General features: G+C 46.6%; 1 protein-coding gene across 2 annotated transcripts in view; it reads right to left on the reverse strand.

Moving 5' to 3' along the window:
* Positions 1-2576: 2576 nt before the first annotated feature.
* The window catches only part of KHDC4 (KH domain containing 4, pre-mRNA splicing factor), a 316330-nt gene continuing 299136 nt past the window's right edge, over positions 2577-19770 (reverse strand). Inside the window, exon 14 of one of the 2 annotated variants that reach the window (XM_069649904.1) lies at positions 2577-4764. In XM_069649904.1, coding sequence (XP_069506005.1) covers positions 4562-4764 — 203 coding nt within the window. In that variant the 3' untranslated portion in view covers positions 2577-4561. The remainder of the gene's footprint in view (positions 4765-19770) is intronic. The other variant, XR_011304121.1, reaches the window with a different exon arrangement.

A 19770-nucleotide genomic window follows, 5' to 3' on the forward strand; every position in this document is an offset into this window, starting at 1 on the left:
CATCACCCTAATAAAACACAGCTAGCTGAAGCACATTTCGGAGAGCTTAGGCGTCCCTCAGGCCTAACGCAGCCAGAACCCAGTCTGGGCGTCAACCCACCAGACGGAACACATTCAACTGATTTCCTCAGCACCACACCTATCGCTAAGAAGCAGCTACCATCCAACAACTACACCAGTTGCACACATATCCGGTGCTCCAACGCACCACAAGACTCTTACTCCATCTACTGACTAGAACTACAGTTCCTGAGGGCGTTGAACCTACCAGCGCTTTGAGATCATACCAATGATACATAAGGCGCTATATAAATGCCAAGTAACATAACATATATGCAATTACTGTCCTTGTAATTGAAGTTACCTCAGGGTATAGGAATTGTGTAAGACGCATATCCAAAGATTATCCATCAACTTGTTTTGATTCTGAAAAGTAATTTTAAAGTGTATTTACATTGTTACAACGAATTGCCTTTTTTTAAAGAAAGCTTATTTAAAAAAAGATGTTAATTAAATAACTATTTATAACTGAAGCCTTGAGTTGGCTACTTATATATACGGATTTCATTTGTACAACTCTACAGCTCACATTTACCCATCTTGAGATGGGCCAGGCTGCTCAGTCACACTAGCAACTTGTGTAATGTGTGTAGTAAAGACCTATACCAAAAGGAGGGGGTGGAGGAGCTTAACTTCTGCTTAGTATTAGGTGTGTGTAGTCTCACCGAGTGTGACTGTGCTAATTCTTACCCAATGACAAATGGTGAAAAAAGAAGACGGGGGCCATCTTAGGAAAATTGTCACCCTTGGGAGCTGTACTGAAGATGAGGTAGCAGCCTGCAGATACATAGCACAGGGTAGTAAAACAGAAACCACTGCCACACACCATTCATTATTGTAACAGAATGTTACATGAGGAATGGGTTAAAGGAGTTACTATGTAAGCCCCCAGCACTCCACATAGGGTGTTGTATGCTGGACCCACAAAGGAAAAGTTAAGTAAGCCAGGAGGTCATGCAACTATTCTTGGGAACAGTAGTTCACCCAAGAAAATGTAGTTTACCACAGGACTTCTCAGGGGCACCGCACAAACGTTGCTGTGTGTCACAATGCAAAACGCAGATGCCTGTGGAGTTTACCGGACTCCATAAAACAGTAAGAAACACAGAAAATCCTAGTCAGAAAAACACAGGAGGGGGGAGATCGTCTCACTCGGAAGTTAAAATTAAAAAGCCCCAAGTCCAGCAAAATAGCTGGGGGTCTCTAAGGTTAAAGGGAATTGACACAGAAATGAAAATTCTCCCAGCACAAAGTGCATACAAATGTGGGAGCTGGCAACACCAAGCTACCCAGCAACAGTCTAGTAGATTTTGAATAAAGGGACCTTTTCTCAGGCATATGAACTGAAGGCATTCCAGGAAACGGTTTCACAGAGAATGTACAGAGCATGTGCATTAAGTTGTATTATTCAGTTTTATGACATGGGATTTTAGGGGGGGGGGGGCTCCGGGAGGGGGGCTGGACCAAATGGCTGCTGATCGAAGCAGTCACACAACTTTCAGAGGGGTGGAGTGAAGATGTATTCGAGAATTTACAGAGTTATGATATATTATATATGATATGATCGTTTATTTATATAGCGCCTATACACAATGTGTTTCAAAGCGCTTCAAGGCAAGGGAGGGAACAAGGGAACATACAACTACATTCTTACAGGCCATGAACAGTAAGGATGTGAAATTAACTATCGTACTCGGCCTGACGACATTTCAGATAGTGTAAGAGCTAAGACATAGATAAGGAAGGGGAGAGTGGGAAGGAAATGGAAACGGACAGGCGTCTACCGTACTAGGCCTGACGACATTTCTGGTAGAGCTGGAGAAAAACAAAAGGTGAGGGAGAAGGGTGCAGAAAGGGAGGGGAGGAACAAAACAAGCGACCATCATACTAGGCCTTACGACATTTCAGATAGTGCTGGAGGGGTGGTGGGGAGGAAAAAACAGTAATGGGAGGGTGGAGGAAACAGACAAGGTTGCTATCATATAAGGTCCAGGGACAATTCTGATAGAGTAAGTGCATAGGAGAAAGTAAGGGGAGGAGATAGGAAAAGGGAGAAGGGAAAGGAGGAGAGAAAAGAGTAAGCAGTCAAAAAGAGTGGAGAAGCAAGAGTGGAGAGCGAATACAATTGTAGAAGTCAGTAGTAACACAATGTTGTAAGCCAGGATACAAGATTAAGATGGGAACAGCATGATTCAGGGCCACCATGAGTACAAGATGCAAAGAAGTCCAGCATGAGAGTTGAGAGAGTGACGCACCGTGAATGAAGTCCATAAAAGTCAAATCCAGCAATGGCCACAAGACAGTGATGGTGAAGGAAGGCACCAGGTGGGCGGGGTTTGCTAAGTGGCGAAAAAGAGCAGCAGGCAGGAAGGTGCCAGGTGGGCGGGGCTTAGGCCAGGTGACCTAGATCCACTTGCACCTGCTCCCCATCTGCAGATCACCATCTCCTCTTCCACTTGTTGCCCCACCTTTGCCAATGAAGAAATCCACGGTGGAATCACAAACCAGAAGACGCATTACATTATTACTATATTTATTTACAATTTGTTCAAGAAATGTACAACATAACAAGCAAACTGCATTTCAAACAAAGGCAATAGTTACTGAAATGTAAACATTTTCAAAGGGAACATATCAACACAACTATAGTTTAAGACTTACGTAATGAAAGGTTTTTGCATCATTTTGGTGAGTGACAGGTTCTACATAGAAAAACTGCTCTTGCCATAAAACAATCATTAATAGGTTTCTCTATGGTTTACAATAACAAGTGGAAGTTCAAGGATTTGTTTTGACTAGGTCTCATATCTGGTCTATTAAATCTTATGTGTAACCTCCATCTCTTCCCAGAGCAGCATTGTCCAGATTAGGCTGCGGCCCTCAAGGCAACCTCATGAGTGGAGGAGAGTTGGGGGAAGGCACAGCTGGGTCACCGCCAGAATAAGGTCCAAGAACTCTATAGCTTTCTTAATGGATGTCCTGCAAACTGTCTGTTAAACAAGGGTTGCCTGGGTTGTCGCCCGAGGAAAGGGATTACTGATTTTCGGTGTGAAAAGTTATTTTGTTTCTCCTTTCCTTAAGGCCCTAGTCCATGAGCATATTTTCGCTGTGATCAAATCTGTTCCAAGTAACCCCTCTGAAAGATCAATATTATACATAAGCAAGTATCCATCAGAAATCTCAAAGCCTAAAAATGAACCAGACGCTGCATGGTCACCTAGTGGGGCTAATGATGATTCAGTTTTTGCACATGCTTCAGCTTTACATTTGCAGTGGTTTGGCACGCTATAGAGTCCATTCATGAGCGAGAAAGACATTCCAAGGGTGGTGCAGAAGCACAGGTGGTTGAACAAGTATTTATTATTGTGACTCCTCTCCCAGTCATTTTGCTCTACATTTTCTGGGTAAGTAATGCCTTACACAGCCCGTTCTGTGCCGAGGCCACCATACACAAAAGCTATTTATTATAGAAGTGTAAGGTGCACTGATTTCACATAGTGAATTAAGCAGCTATACAACAAAGCCACTAACTTGGGAAAGAATCCCACACTTGGAAAATAAACCAATTCTCCTTAAAAGGAGGTTTAAGCAACAGTAGTAAAAATCAAGCAAGTGGCAATTTATCACAATCACTGGGAAAACAGCATCACAAACACTAAAATAACAGTATAATAGAATGTTTACCTGAAAATGTAATGCTCAACTGGTAGGTGAAACCAATGAGAAGAAACTGATAATTTAGTTATTACAAGGTGACCATTTCTGAATTACCCAACATAACAAGTTGCGAGGAAAACAGCAGTGGCGCAGCATAGTAGAAAGAAGGGTATGTTTCTGCTATGAAATGGATGACCATGTACGTGAACATGCAAGTATTTCTAGGGCTACAAGCAAGAAAATCAGTCCCAGCAGCCAAAAAGTAAAAAAGCTAAAATATGAAAGCAATTTAAAGATCTTGGTAGAATTAATATGTTGGCAAATTAAGTATGAAACAAAACGAATAAGTTGCAGACTCAGGAATTCTCCTTTTGAGCCCAAATCAGAACAGTTCAGTTGTGGCAAGCAGAAAACAGTCCTAGGTCCAAGTTGTTGCTCCTCTGCATGCACATTCTCCAAGATAAACGCTAGGCATTGAGATGCATTGCCCAGACACCACAGATTTCCAAAGAATATGCAATCTTACTCCATCGTAGCGCAACATCCTTTACAATAGAAAAACAGAAGTCGGGTGCATAAAACTTACCCAGTGAGGTATGTTCCTCCCACAATATGTATCTGGTTTACCTGCACAGCAGTCCAAAGAAATAATTATTCACTTCCAAAAACAGACACCAAGTCCATTTGAAAGATATTAACTTAAATGATAAAAAAGACTGCATCCCAAAATTCGACTTTAAGAGATACAAATTGTTTTTCGTAAGTTTTAAATAAAAATGTTCATTGTACATGCTGTATTATTGCTACAGAAGAGGTTGCTCCCAGGAGCTAGTAGTCTTTTCAATCATGGAGCCATCCAGAAGGGCATTTGCTGCTGTGGCCTCTGCTGCAACCCAGCTGGATACTGCGCTCTTGAGTTGCAGTTCTGCCCAAACAGAATTTGTTTTTTGTGATCACCGTGCTCTTCATCCTCGTCAGACGAGTCACCAGCATATGCCACCAAACCTCCCGCTGTCACAGAAGTCTTCATTTTCTTTGCTTGATAATCTAAATAGAAAGATTAAAAAAAGAAAGAACGCCCCCCAAACAAAAAAGACAAATACCCAAATAAGTTAATTAAAAAGAAAATGCATGTTAATAGAATAGTTAGTTGTGCACGGGTTTGAGAGTGCACAGGGTAAATGGCAGCCCCACGTTCGGAAGTTGCATGAAACCACATCGTCCGGAAACCATCAGGAACATGTAAGAAAACAGACAAAAAAAAAGAGAAAAAAAGCACAGAACAACAAAAAGGGAGCAGTTAGAAAACATGTTGAAAACAGAAGCCAGTCACCTCTAAGAAGTGTAATTTGTGATTAACAATAAACAGGGGGAGCCAGCTGACAAGTTCACAATCCACATAAGTGTGCTCCACTTTATCTGTTATGCTACAGCAGAAGTGAAGTCTAGATTAACGATGACCACATGCCCCAAAACAACTGCACACGTACTTTAGCCGTATTAGCCCAGATAAATTGCAATCAGATTCAGACACTGCCTCTTTTCTTGCCCGGGCTCACCCCACTGCTTCTCTCGCACCTTTGTTGTTTTCCCCACCGTCTACCCCTCCATCATTCCTTTTCTGACATCTCTTTTGAATCTCTAACTGAAGGCAGAAAGGGAAGGTGACAAGATAACATGCTTTAATCATTTCCATCTTAAAAAAGCCCTGCTTTAATCATTTCCATCTTAAAAAAGCCCTCTTTACCCCCATCCCATTTACCTTCTTCCATTTCTTTCTAACCTTCTGAAAGGGGTGGTTTACACCAGCTTTCCTCGCATCTCAACCATCATTCTTCTCCCCCCTGACCCAATCCGGTTTCTGCCCTGCTCACTCCAAACAAAATAGTTCTCGTCACTGTTGGGACAGTTTTTCTGAAGTCCAACTAAGGACTTTAGTAAAGCCACTGAACTGAGGCAGTACAAGACTCCACTCCTAGTATAAGGTTGTACCACCGGAGTTCATGGTAGTATAGATAGAGCAGCCAGGCTTATTTTAGGAGGGAGAGAGGGCTGTAGAATCAGTAAAAATGAAATTGTAATACAAACGGTCCAAAGAAACACTGAAACACTATGTATTGTAAAAATAAATGGTTTTATTTAAATACAGGTAGGACCAGATAAATCTAGGGGTAAATAAGTACTCACACACATTATAATGTAATCACAACACAAGACTATGCTTGAAGGTGCAAAGACCAAAGCATAAACCTTATTTGGAACACCTAACAGTAGTTCTAGGGAAGCCAAAATCTTTTCCCACAATTCAGTATAGGTCACACCTATTCTTGGGGAGTAAAAACCAATGGTTACTTTCAGATTACAATCTGTAATGTAAGAGCACTAGACCCTCCCAGTTGTACTGTGACGCTCTGCAACAAATCACATAATCAGTCAACTGGACAGTATACATTTTGTGAATAGTGGAACACTTTTTCTAGGTATATGATATGGCATTTATATTGCCTCGTTGCGCCTTAAAACACAAGTGTTTCAAGGCGCAACGAGGCAAGGTAGGGGAACAAAGGGATGACTGACAGCGATCCTACTAGGCCAGGTGTCATTCAGATCGCACAAGTGCTTGGGAAGGGGGCAGGGACAGTGCAACACACACAAAGAAATAATACCAATAAGTAAGTGCCAGCATGTGGCAAGTGCATGGGTAAGTGCATACATCAGGTGTCAAGAGCTGGAAGGGGGACTGTAGGGATACAGAAACAGTCCCTAAGTGCAGGGGTTGCCAGGTGGGCAGTGCAGGTGTGACGCTTGGCGGGGGAGGAACCTGGTCCCACAATCAGAGGCTGTCAAGGTAGCCAGTGCAGTACTGGTTACAGCCAGGTGGTCAGCAGAGGAGAGGAGAGGCGACGAAAAAGCAGAAGCAAAGAGAAAGGTTTTGAGGTCTTTCTGGAACCGGAGATGGTTCTCCTCAAGTTTAAGGGAGGCACTGAGGCTGTTCCAGAGGGCGGCCCCAGCCAAAGAAAGATCTATACCAACTCATTGCTTGGAGAAGTGACTGACCATGAGGGAGCTCGAGGTGGATGAGCGAAGAGCTCGAGAAGGAAGATATTTGGGAAGAGGGAGTTGAAGGTATTGAGGCTCAAGGCCTTCTGTGGACGATGCAGAGGGTTTTTTTACTTAATACTCGCAGCCACTGGTAGCCAGTGCAGAGATTTCAGTCCTGGAGGGATACAATCCCTTGGCTTGAGACCAAGGAAGGACAAGACTTGCAGTCCTGTTCTGGATAAGTTGCAGAGGGCGGAGAGTAGAAGCAGGCAGGTTTAGAAAGAGGCTCTTGCAATAGTCCAGCCTAGAGAGAACCAGAGCTCTGGAGACAGTGAGCTTCTGGGGGGAAGGAGAGGAAAGAAGAATACCTCTGAGGTACAGTACAAACCTATAACTACTTTTGTAATGACACAGTTATGCTAAGTGAGTTAAACCTAAGGATGTAATATCCAATTACAGGTGCTTTTGAGATCAGTGAAACACAGATTGAGATAAGCAGTAAGTCGTGTAGCTTATTTTTGGATGGCACACAGCTAACTCAAGGGAGGTAAAACCTGTGTACTTTTTAGTCTCACAATGAAGTCCAGGTTAGATCTTTCCCAGCAATACAAGTAACTTATGTAAAACCTATGAGGGACAGTTAGAACCAAAGACTGTCGGTCTACAACAGCACAGGGAAAGCAAAACCCTATGTTACACTTTACTGAATGACTCAAAAGTTATTCTAGGTAGGTAAAACCTAAGACTTATTCTGGACAGGCTAACAGCAAGTCAATGAAGCAATACCCAGTTGGGGAACACTGGTGAGACCAACAGGTGGGGGACACTCATACAATTATCCTAACAGGAATAATTTGCTGAAACCAATACATTACTGTTAGGCAAAATTATATGCAGTATCCTGTGGGAGACTGCACCAGCCTTGTCCTCTTGGGAATAGTAAATCCAACCTTTGGTACAAGCATGTACTACACAAGTTTGTAGAGTGACTGGGCAGCCAGGCTTTTCTCAAGAGGGGCCAATGTGAGCTGTAGGGTTGTAACATAGTTTCACAGTGGCAAGTATTAAAAAAAACACTTGCACTAAAGGTTTCTTGATTGAACAATTATTAATTTAACAGTAAGTTGAATAAGCCTTTCTTAGAAGGGAGCAATATATGTAACAAAAATATACTTCAAAAATACGCACTTAGTTTTAATAAATAAGAAGCTACCCATTTGGAATGGCACATAGATGCTTCCTACACCCTGCAGTGACTTAAATAACTAGGACACTGGACATTAATATATCACTGGTACATTTAGAGCAGTACTGAGTTTGGTGTCAAAAGGAAAAGGTTTTGGGAATAAAAACGGTTAATAAATATTCTTAAGCAGGCAAGTACTTTTGAACCCGCCACAATGCAAAGTAAATTAACCCTTTCCCAGCTACACAAGTTATAGAATGTGTCACTTGTTGAGGGATAGTTAAAGCACAAAGTCAGAGGTTAGAAGAGTTTTAGGGAGCCAGGACAGCCAATGTCAATTGAGCAAAGTCTAGGGGAGCTGAATCACTTCTTGAAGGTAAATAAAAAGTCTTGCACAAGGTTTTAGAAGTCTTTGTAGAAAAACGAAATCACTGTTGGGCCACAAGCTGGGAGGTTTGTGAGGGGCAAAGCTGCAGGCAACTCTGCAAGAGCAACCAAGATAAGTCTCAACTGAGAGCTAGCAAGGCTACACGGCAACCTCTTAGTTCACAGTACCTTAGGTGTGAAGAAATTGATTCCAGCTGGCTTCTGTTCCAGTTGTATGGCAGATCATGTTGTTCCTGGGCCTCTGTCGTGGGGACAAGAGGGAGGACGTCTGGGGACTCCTGCACTACGGTTTGAAGGTTGGCGACAGCAATGGGCAAACTTCAGATCACCGGCACTACGCAGTGTCAGCTTCCCGCGAATAGCACCAACTCGGATCTCAGATCCCTTGTGTACTTTACTCGCATCTGGGGGTCCAACACACTGCTGAGGTGGCTCAGGCTTGGTCAGTCTGGAATTGTACGATCGGACCGAAAACAAAAAGGTCTGACCGCACAAAAACTGTGGGGGCGTCCCCAGCAACACCCCGCTCACTATACTGTGTGGTATAGTGAGCGGGGTGTTGCAGGGGAAACGCCTGCAGCTCCTTAAAAAAATAAAAATAAATAAAGGACCCTGCACCGCCCCTGGGTGGGGTGTGTAGGGGTTATAGACTTATGTTCACATGGGAAACGTACAAACCTTTTTGTGGTTCGTACATTTCACATGCTAACATTTCAGCCGCAGCAAAATCAGCTGCGGTCGAATCACGCAGATCTATCAGTACTGCTTCTTGGGAGTCCGGAGGATCTTCCTGGAGCTCGGGGCTGACTTAAAGATGACACACTCAATTCTGGTGCTCCTCTCCCTGGCAATCGATATCTGCAACAATTGAAGTACAACCTGCTCCGAGAGGATTTCCAGATGAATTTGTCTTGGGGTCCATTGGTCCCAACAACCCAAGGGGAGAAGTCGTCCTTTGACGGGCTTCTCTAGTCGAGGTAAATTCAGAGTTTCTGCAATGCAGCAGAGCGTCACCACGCAAACCAACGGTCCAGGAGTTGCAGCAAGCGTCTCTTCCAAGTTCTTCGGATTCCTTCGTCCAGTGGTCGACTCTGCCTTCCAAGCAAAAGACCTCACCTTTTAAGCAGGATTCTCCGATTAATTCACAATCTAGCTGTCAATCACACAGCAGGGTGGCTGTCATCCAAGGACAAAAGTGATGTCTTTGGTTGAAAAACAAACATTGAGGTTCGGTTGTTTTTTCAAAAAATGTTATCAAAAATAATAGTCTCAAGAATGAGAAGTCACTAATATTCTCTTAGTGAGGAAGAATTTGCCACAATTGATTTATCAGACCAAAATTGCCAATGCATTTCGGAAATAGATTTCCTTCGTCAGGGCCAGTCTAAAGATAATACATACAAGTTCACAAAATGGAGAAAAAACAGTTTAGGTTTGTGTAAAGCAACATATAAGTGTCATACATTATTGTAACAAAATTAGGAACATACCATTCAGTTGCAGTTTCAGAAGTGGATGGATAAGGTGAGAGCATGGGAGAAAAAGGAAAAATAATGACCATCATAAAACCCTGTTTACTGTAGGTATCAGATAGTAAACCCAAATGAGAGAAACGTTTACCCAAGATTGATAGGTTGCATGCAGAGTGCGTGGCGAGGTTTGCTCATGGAGGCCATGTGCGGTCAAAAGCTGCCTGATAGAAATCAGCACAGAACAGCCAGAAAAGGGTTGGCTGAAACCATAAGAAATCCAGAGTTGTAAAGGGTTGAAATCCGCGTTTAAAGTAAAAATTGTGATGTGAAACAAGCTTACCGTTCGTGACACGGGAGTAGCCGAGTTCTCCTGTTGCCGGCTCGATTGAGACTGCGGCTATCACATCGAAGCGTTGCTAGGGCAACGCTTCTTTTAAATGACACGTGACCGCATAGCAGCCCGAATGGGCGCGTGGTCGAAATTGGAGACTGTACTCAAGCCAATGGGCTCGATTAGGATGAATATAGGTATTTATCTGGTCTCGTGTGTGCTAATGGGGAATAATAGTGTGATTAAAATGAAAAACGAAAAAAATTAACGTTAAATAGAAATAGAAACAATACTCAAATAAAAGAATAAATACAGTAACAGATGAATGGTGGAAAGACTATGTATGGAAATAAAACAGTGTTAATGTTGTAACTCTGCTGCTGTTGGTGACGTCATGGGGCGGCACCATTGATCCTAGACGCATGGTCCAGGATGTGCAGCAATGACATTGATGATTCATAAAAGTCGTCTAAGTCAGAGTAAATATTAGTGTCTATCTTCAACATTATACATTGATATACACCTCTGCTTTGAGTGGTGTCGTCAACAGACAGCACCTTGGGTCCCAGACAACGTGTCCAGGGAATACAGCAGGGTAGTCAGTAGGTCCACAATCCATTGGTACGAAGATTACCATGCAGTGATGACATTCTGTGCAGTGTTAACAAGTAACATAACAATTCAACCAGTAGAAATACAAGATCATAAAAAACAATGATAGTTATAATTTCTTCGTTGATTCCATTGGGAGTTAGGCTACCAAGATTGTCGATTCAAAAAGTCTCTCTACGGTTGAGTCTTCATGTGGATTGTGGAATGCCTGTGTGGAAAATTCTGTGTGGGACAATCCACAAGACCGGCCAAAACAAGGTGGAATGAACACCGGTCTTGCATTAGGAATGCAAACATAAACTCGGCTGCATCATGTCGCTGGGTCAAAATGGACACAACCTGACACAGATAAGATTTGTGATTTTGGAAGTACTTACAAAAAACAATCCACAAGAAGACTTGAGCCAGCGGCTCAACCGCAGAGACACTTTTTGGATCGCCAAGCTTGGTAGCTTAACTCCCAATGGAATCAACGAAGAAATTAACTATCATTGTTCTTTATGATCTTGTATTTCTACTGCTTGACTTGTTATGTTCCTTGTTAACACTGTACAGAATGTCATCACTGCATGGTATTCTTCGTACCAATAGATTGTGGACCTACTGACTACCCTGCAGTATTCCCTGGACACGTTGTCTGGGACCCGAGGTGCCGTCTGTTGACGACACCACTCACAGCAGGGGTGTATATCAATGTATAATGTTGAAGATGGACACTAATATTTACTCTGACTTAGACTACTTTTATGAATCATCAATGTCATTGCTGCACATCCTGGACCATGCGTCTAGGATCAATGGTGCCGCCCCATGACGTCACCAACGGCAGCAGAGTTACAACATTAACACTGTTTTATTTCCATACATAGTCTTTTCACCATTCATCTGTTACTGTATTTATTCGTACAGGTTACTACTCTGAGTTTGAGTATTTTTTCCATTTCCATTGAACTTTAATTTTTTTTCGTTTTTCATTTTCATCACACTATTATTCCCCATTAGCACACACGAGACCAGATAAATATCTACATTCATCCTAATCAAGCCCATTGGCTTGATTACAGTCTCCAATTTCGACCGCGCGCCCATTCGGGCTGCTATGCGGTCATGTGTCATGTGTCATTTAAAGGAAGCTTTGCCATAGCAACTCTTCGATGCGATAGCCGCAGTCTCAATCGAGCCGGCAACAGGAGAACTCCGCTACTCCCGCGTCACGCACAGTAAGCTTGTTTCACATCACAATTTTTTACTTTAAACGCAGATTTCAACCCTTTACAACTCTGGATTTCTTCTGGTTTCAGCCAACACTTTTCTGGCTGTTCTGCGCTGATTCCCATCAGGCAGCTTTTGACCGCACATGGCCTCCATGAGCAAACCTCGCCACGCACTCTGCATGCAACCTATCAATCTCAGGTAAACGTTTCTCTCATTTGGCTTTACTATCTGATACCTACAGTAAACAGGGTCTTATGATGGTCATTATTTTTCCCTTTTCTCACATGCTCTCACCTTATCCATCCACTTCTTAAACTATAACTGAATGGTATCTTCCTAATTTTGTTACAATAATGTATGACACTTATATGTTGCTTTACACGAACTTAAACTGTTTTTTTCTCCATTTTGTGAACTTGTATCTATTACCTTTAGACTGGCCCCGACAAAGGAAATCTATTTCCGAAATGCATTGGCAATTTTGGTCTGATTGATAAATCAATTGTGGCAAGCTCACTAAGAGAATATTAGTGACTTCTCATTCTTGAGACTATTATTTTTGATAAAACAACCGAACCTCAATGTTTTTGTCGTTTTTCAACCAAAGACATCTTTTTTTTTACTTGAAAATTGAACTCTTAGTAATCTGAACTAACCATATAACCCAGACTGGGTCCTATAGAGAGCAGCTGTGTGACCTAGTATTCCACTTGGTCTCCTGCTTCACATGTATTTTGAGTTTGGGTGTCTCCAAATTCGTCGCAGCCAGCTCCTTTTTGAATATTTGGATATTGTTTGAATGAACCTTCTTTTTGCTTAGAATTCTGAACATTCGAGATACGTGGTTTTACTATCAAGTGGTGCCCACTCACTCCCCTTCTTGTCATCCAAGGACAGCCAGCTGGCCAATCAGCTTTGAGTGTATTCCTGTAACCAAGGAGACTAAGCACATGGAGTTTTGGGCACCTCACTCACTTCCCGCCCTGCCAGACACGCCAGAGCCAGAGATGGGCTTCACTAGTGAATCCTGCCAAATACAAAGCGAACAAAGGCACCAAACCTGGTTTGGCGTGCAGAGTAAACCTGAAGGACCTTTCCAACAAGAAATGTCGAAAAAAGAAGACCGGGCCATTTTAACAAAAGGGGCAGACATGGGTGCTTTACTGCAGTAGAAACACAATGGTAGGAAAAAGTAAACCACTGCCACCAGCCATTAATTGTAAAAAGGGTAACAATGTTACATAAGAAACTAGACAAAGGGGATACTAAGTAACCCCTCCAGCACCCTAGCACCTTACCTTATTGACTTCCCTGTATCACTGCAATGAAGGTGCTCTGTGACAATGTAAAAAGATGATGCTTATGGAAAAGAAACACAGAAAAACACATAGGATAAAAAATACAAAGTCCCAAAGTTCAGCAGAAGAACTGGGGGTCTCCAAGGTTGAAAAATAAAATGAAAATTCTCCCCAACACTTACTTTTGGGAAGAGGCACAAACTAATCATGGGTCAGTAGAACAAGTTACTTTCTTACCTGGTAACGTTCTTTCGATGGGATGGTCCGACGACGTATTCCATATCTATGACAGGTAATGTCCACAGCTGTGCAGCTTCGGAAAATCTTTGGCGTCTGCGTCCTGCGTCGATGAGCCGTCCCCGAGGACCTCCTCGGACGGCCGACGTCACACGATGTGATAAGTAGGACGCACGACGCCCATAGCCTCAGTTATAGTTTTTCCCAGAACGTGTGCCACCAGTTTTCTGCCAGTCAGACACACAAGGCCTTGCGGAACGCAAGCTCCAATCGCAAAAGAAATTCTGCAGCGGGGAAGGCAGGGAGGGAGCGATATGGAATACATCGTCGGACCATCCCATCGAAAGAACGTTACCAGGTAAGAAAGTAACTTGTTCTTCGAGGGGATTGGGTCCTCCGACGTATTCCAGATCTATGACAGACTCCCAAAGCAGTACCAAGCAACGAGGTGGGAAAGAATTTAGAATACAAATTTAGCATGCCCAATCAAATTGCGGAATAGAGAACTGCCTTGCCAAAGGCCAGATCTTGCCCTCTTATGGAATCAAGGGAATAGTGACATACACAAGTATGTACTGAAGCCCAGGTGGCTGCATCACAGATTTGACGAATAGGAACTCCCCTCTGCAGGGCAGTAGGCGCAGCCACTCCTCTGGTAGAATGGGCCCGCAAGCCAGCCGGAGGGTCCTTACCCGCTAAGCGGTAACACTCAGAGATAGCTAAAATAATCCAACGAGACAGTCTGTTTCGTCACAGCTTGTCCCAAACGCTTCCCAGCGTAACCAATGAAAAGTTGATCGTCCACTCTGACCCCGGGACATGCGCGAAATATAAAAGCTCAACGCTCTCCGAGGATCAAGCCTTTGGAGCCTCTCCTCTTCCTTACCAGGAAACCACCTTCGGAAGAAAAGAAGGACGAACTCTAAGGACAACCCTGTCCTTGTGAAACACAGTGAAGGGTGGCTTAACTGAAAGTGCCTGTAACTCACTCTGCGAGCGGAAGTAACCGCAACCAAAAACAGTTTTCAGAGTCAACAGCCTCAAAGGGCAAGAATGCAAAGGCTCAAATGGAGCACCCATAAGAAACTTAAGGTTCAAATCCCAACCTGGCACCAAAAAAGGTGACGGAGGGAACACATTAGTGAGCCCTTTCAAAAACCCGGAAATTAAAGGAATCTTAAAATAGGAACATTCTTCAGACGAGCGCTTAAATATGGACAGCTCCGCCAGGTAACCTTTAATGGTCCCCACTTGCAAGCCACTGTGGGCCAAAGAAAGCAAAAAAGACAAAACCATGGGAATGTCGAATTCAAAAGGATCCACATTCTGAACTCTGCACCAGTCGCAGAACTTTCCCCAACGGCAACGTAACAGACTTTGTTGCCGGCCGGCTGGCCGGGAGCAACACCTCCATCACGACTTCAGGGAGGTCCCAATCCTTATACCTCAACCTTTCAGAAGCCAAGCGTGAAGATTGAGGGATCTGACCTCTGGATGGAGAACCTGAACCCCCCCTCCCATGAGAGCAGATCGTCTCGGTAGGGAAGACGACGTGGAGGGCAGATGGACAAGTCTAGAAGGTCCGGGTACCACGTCCTCCGGGCCCTCGCCGGAGCAATGAGGATCATCCAGGAACCGAACCTCCGTAACCTCCGCAACACTTGCGGGATGACGGGGACTGGAGGAAACGCGTACAGCAGCGGGAATGACCACTCCACCACGAACGCATCTCCTAAGGCTCCTTTTGGAGGAAATTCCCACGAGCAAAACCTTTCGCACTTCCGGTTGACACTGGAGGCGAAGAGATCCACTTTAGGGGTCCCCCAAAGGGCTAAGATCTCCAGGAGAATCTCCTGAGCCAGCTCCCACTCGTGAGAGATCGTGCTCTGCCTGCTCAGAGCATCCGCCGTCTCGTTGTCGTCTCCGGCCAGATGAACTGCCGAGATCGAAACTTCTTGCTGGATGGCCCAGAACTCGAGCTGCATCGCCTCCCTGCACAGCGGAAGTGACCCTGCCCCCCGCCCCTTTTTGTTGAGGTAGTGCATGGCCACCGTGTTGTCCGTCAGAATCAGGACACTCTTCCCGCGCACAGTCGGCAGTAAAGCCTTCAGGGCTAGCCTGATGGCCCTCAGCTCCAACAGATTGATATGGAGTCTGGACTCTGACGGAGACCAACGACCGCTGACTGTCAACTCGTTGGCATGAGCTCCCCATCCCGTGAGGGATGCGTCCGTCACGATCGTCACCTCCGGCCAGGGCAGCCAAAATGGGCCCCCCCCCCTTCATCAGATTGCCCTCGACGGCCCACCACAGAAGGTCCAGGGCTACTGAGGGTGGCACCTGAACAGGGTCCGACAGCCTGCCGGAGGACAGACCACTGGAGCTCGAGTGCCCACTGCAAAGACCTCATCCGCAGACGAGCCTGTGGCACCAGAAGAATGCAGGATGCCATGAGGCCGAGCAGTCTCAAGAACTCGGACGCTGGGAGATTCTGGGCAAACTGAAACTTGTGCACCATCTGCTGAATGTGAAGAGCCCTCACCTGAGGAGGAAAACACTGCCCCAGGGACGTGTTGAGCACTGCTCCGATGTACTGGAGCCGCTGCGTTGGTGTCAAATGGGACTTCTTTAAATTGAGGGAGAAGCCCAGCCTGTGAAGGGAGTGGCAGGTGACGGACAGATGATCCAGGACTTGCTCGGGAGAGCTCCCCCTGATCAACCAATCGTCCAGGTAGGGGTAGACGTGAATCCCCCCCCCCCTTTCCTGAGATGCGCTGCCACCACCACCATGAGCTTGGTGAAAACCCTCGGGGGCGGAGGTCAATCCGAACGGCAGCACCCGAAACAAAGTGCGAGACGCCAACCGCGAACCTCAGGTACTTCTTGTGCTTGGTATGGATCGGCACATGGAAGTAAGCATCCTTGAGGTCGAGAGACACCAACCAGTCCTGAAGTTGAAGGGCCTGGAGGACTTGAGAAAGAGTCACCATCTTGAACTTGTCCTTCCTGAGGAGTTTGTTCAAACCGCGCAAGTCCATGATGGGTCTCAATCCCCCGTCTTTCTTTGAAATCAAAAAATAAGGGGAATACCATCCCTTGTTCCTCTCCGCTACAGGCACCAGTTCTATGGCGCCTTTCTCCAGCAGGGCTTGAATTTCCTGCGCAAGGAGCGGATCCGGACTCTTCAAAGAGAGGTTCCCTGGTGGATTGTCGTGAGGCCTCTGCCGAAAAGGAAGACAGTAGCCGTGGGTTATGATCTCCAGAACCCACACATCCGAAGTAATGGCTTGCCACTCTACAAGATGCTGCGCCAGCCTTCCCCCAACCGGCGAAACATGGGACCTGGCCTCATGACTGAGTGGGAGCGGCTACGGCGTTGCCCGAGAGCAAAGTGGCAACTGCCCGAGCGGCCTTGGCACCTCGAGTACCTTTGTTTCCACCTCTGGCACTCTTACGATGGCCTCTTTGACTGCTAGCTCCTCTCGCTTTACTGAAGGACGAGTAATAGCGAAAGGAACCTCCCCTCCCATTGCTGTCCCCTAGGACGAAAAGGCGGAGGTTGGCGAACTGCAGCACCCAACGATTTCGCTGCAGCTTTGGAGGTCTGCAACCTCTCAAGGCTCTCGTCAGCCTTGCTGCCAAAAAGGTGTTCACCGTAAAAAGGCATGTTGAGGAGCCGGGACTGCACATCAGGAGCGAACCCAGACTTCCGCAACCACGCAACCCTGTGCAATACAGTGCTCGCCGCCATGGACCGGCTGACACAATCCGCCAAGTCCAAACCCGACTGAACGGCCTCACACATAGCATCCTTGCCATCCTGAACCATAGCAAGGAAACCATCCCGTTCGTCCCCTTCGGGAATATGATCAGCCGCTAATGCAACAGTTCCACAGAGTGTGCGTGAAACGAGACAAGGCACATATGGAGTTGGCCGCCTGAAGCGCCATACCCCCGAAGAAAACACTTTCTTCGCCCAGCCGTCAAAACGTTTGTCGTCCCTATCTGGAGGGATGGTAGGATACGACGCCTGCTTTGCCGGGGCCATAGCCGCCTGCACCACCAAACTCTCCGGGGTGGGGTGCCTAGACAAGTAGCAGGGGTCGCTACTGGCTGGACGGTATTTTCGCGACAAAGACTTGCCCACTGCCGGGAGACTCTCCAGAGCAGTCCAAGCCGCCGCCACCCTTCTCTGCAGAGCCATATGAAAAGGCAAAACCGGATCAGTGGGTGGACCGAGATCAAGGATGTCCGTGAGATCATCCTGAACGAACTCCCCTGGGGGAGCTGACCAACCCAAGTACTCGGTAAACCGAGACATAAGGCGCCGATATGAAGAATTGGCATGAGTGCCAGGCTCCGGCCGACAAAACTCCACCTCCGGAGAGGTGTCCAGTCCACTGGCATCATGCAGCGATTGCCTCAGGTCATCAAACTGGCTATGGCCCAAGATAAGGTCATCTGGAACCGCAACCGGAACCAGGCCGCCATCAGAGCCTTCATCACCCTCTGAAATGTACTCCAGGCGGGGAGAGGAAGACCTCTGCGGACCAAAGCAGTGCCGGACCTTAGCCATAGCCTTTCTAGGGGCAAACCCCGTGCCACGGGGCCCCTCCGACACCACCGCCTCGAAAGGTGCCAGCGTCGACAGTAAAGGCGTCGAGGGCGCTGAACGAGTTGGCGCCGGCGTCGACAGAAAAGGCGTCGACGTCGAGCGAATCGGCGTCAACGACAGCTGCAGCGCCATCAGCATCGGCGGTATCGACACAGTCCTCGGAGCTCCGAGCGTGTCTCTCGACAACCTGGGCGCCGACGACGACCCCCTCAAAGACGGAACCTCGAGAGAAATCGTCGACAACCTTGGCGCCACAGGCGTCGACGTCTTCTTCGAAGACGGCACAGGATCACGCGATCTCGAGCGCGTCGAGGACCGGGACCTGGAACGGGCATGGCGAGAACGGCTACCCCTGTCCGAGCGGGACCTCTCCCACGAGCCGTGCCGACCACCCGAGCCCAAAAGGTGTACGGGCGGTGTCTCGACCGGTGCCAACCGACCCCACTCGGAGGCGCAGACGGACCAGTGCCCTGCAATTCCAGAATCGCTAGCATCTGCGTCCCGAAGGAAGCCCATTCCTCCCGTGTCGCTTGCATGGAGGGATAAGCGACCCGCCGACGGGCGGAGTCCTCGGAAGAGGACGGGGAAGGCGACCTATGCTGGCGCTTCCTGGAATGCCTAAAAGAGGCGGAGGAGTGGCGAGACCGACTCCTGGAAGGAGACCCACCGGACTTCCGACGACAACACGGAGAGTCACCCCTCGAGTCATCGGTCGAAAGCCCCGCAGACCTCGACTTCCGAGGTTTAGACACCCGGCCTACCGACAGCTTCTTGCGTTCCCGCAAGGCCTTTGCAGTGAGCGACTGGCAGTCGACACAGTCGTCCGTATCGTGGGCCTCCCCGAGGCACCAGAGGCAGGCGTTGTGCGAATCCGTGACCGACATCTTGGACCCACAGTCCCCGCAGTTCTTGAAGCCCGGACGCGGGGTCGAAGATGAGAAAGACATCGCCACAAACAGGTCTTCACAACCAACTGAACAGGTTCAACGAACCGAGAATAGAAAACAGCAACTCCGAGTCGAGGCGTACCGAGATTCACGAAGCGAACACGTTCGCAGAAAAAACGGAACTGAGGCTATGGGCATTGTGCGTCCTACTTATCACATCGGGTGACGTCGGCCGGAGGAGGTCCTTGGGGACGGCACATCGACGCCATCGACGCAGAGGCCAAAGATTTTCCGAAGCAGCACAGCTGCGGACAAAACCTGTCAGATATGGAATACGTCGGAGAACCCAATCCCCTCGAAATATACCTTCACATCTACTTTCTATTAGAATGGCAAAACTGTTTCTCAGGAAAGATGTTAACCATACTTTTAAGAATAGTGCATCACACATCCAAGGTAAGTAAGAACTTTTGTAACTGTTCACTCTTAGGGTTACAGTTCCTAACCAACTTTTTTTACAAGTAAGTAACGTTTAAACGCTTATTTTCTTTTCTAGGCAAAATGCCTAATCCCTTACAAGTCTTTGCCTTATTCTTGGAGCATGGGCGTTCTCAGTGGCAGAAGGGGGGTCACTAGGATCTAGTGACCAACAGACTGTCTGAATAGGTTCTTCAAACAGTTGAGTACTTTGCTTCTAGAGTTAGAAAAGGGTCCAGGGGCTTTGAAGAAGACACCCTAGCAGGATTCTAGCAGTGGGACTGGGTGCACTGG

The sequence above is a fragment of the Ambystoma mexicanum genome, chromosome 1p (genome assembly GCF_040938575.1).
Source record: "Ambystoma mexicanum isolate Mex_15411 chromosome 1p, UKY_AmexF1_1, whole genome shotgun sequence".
Classification (NCBI taxonomy): domain Eukaryota; kingdom Metazoa; phylum Chordata; class Amphibia; order Caudata; family Ambystomatidae; genus Ambystoma; species Ambystoma mexicanum.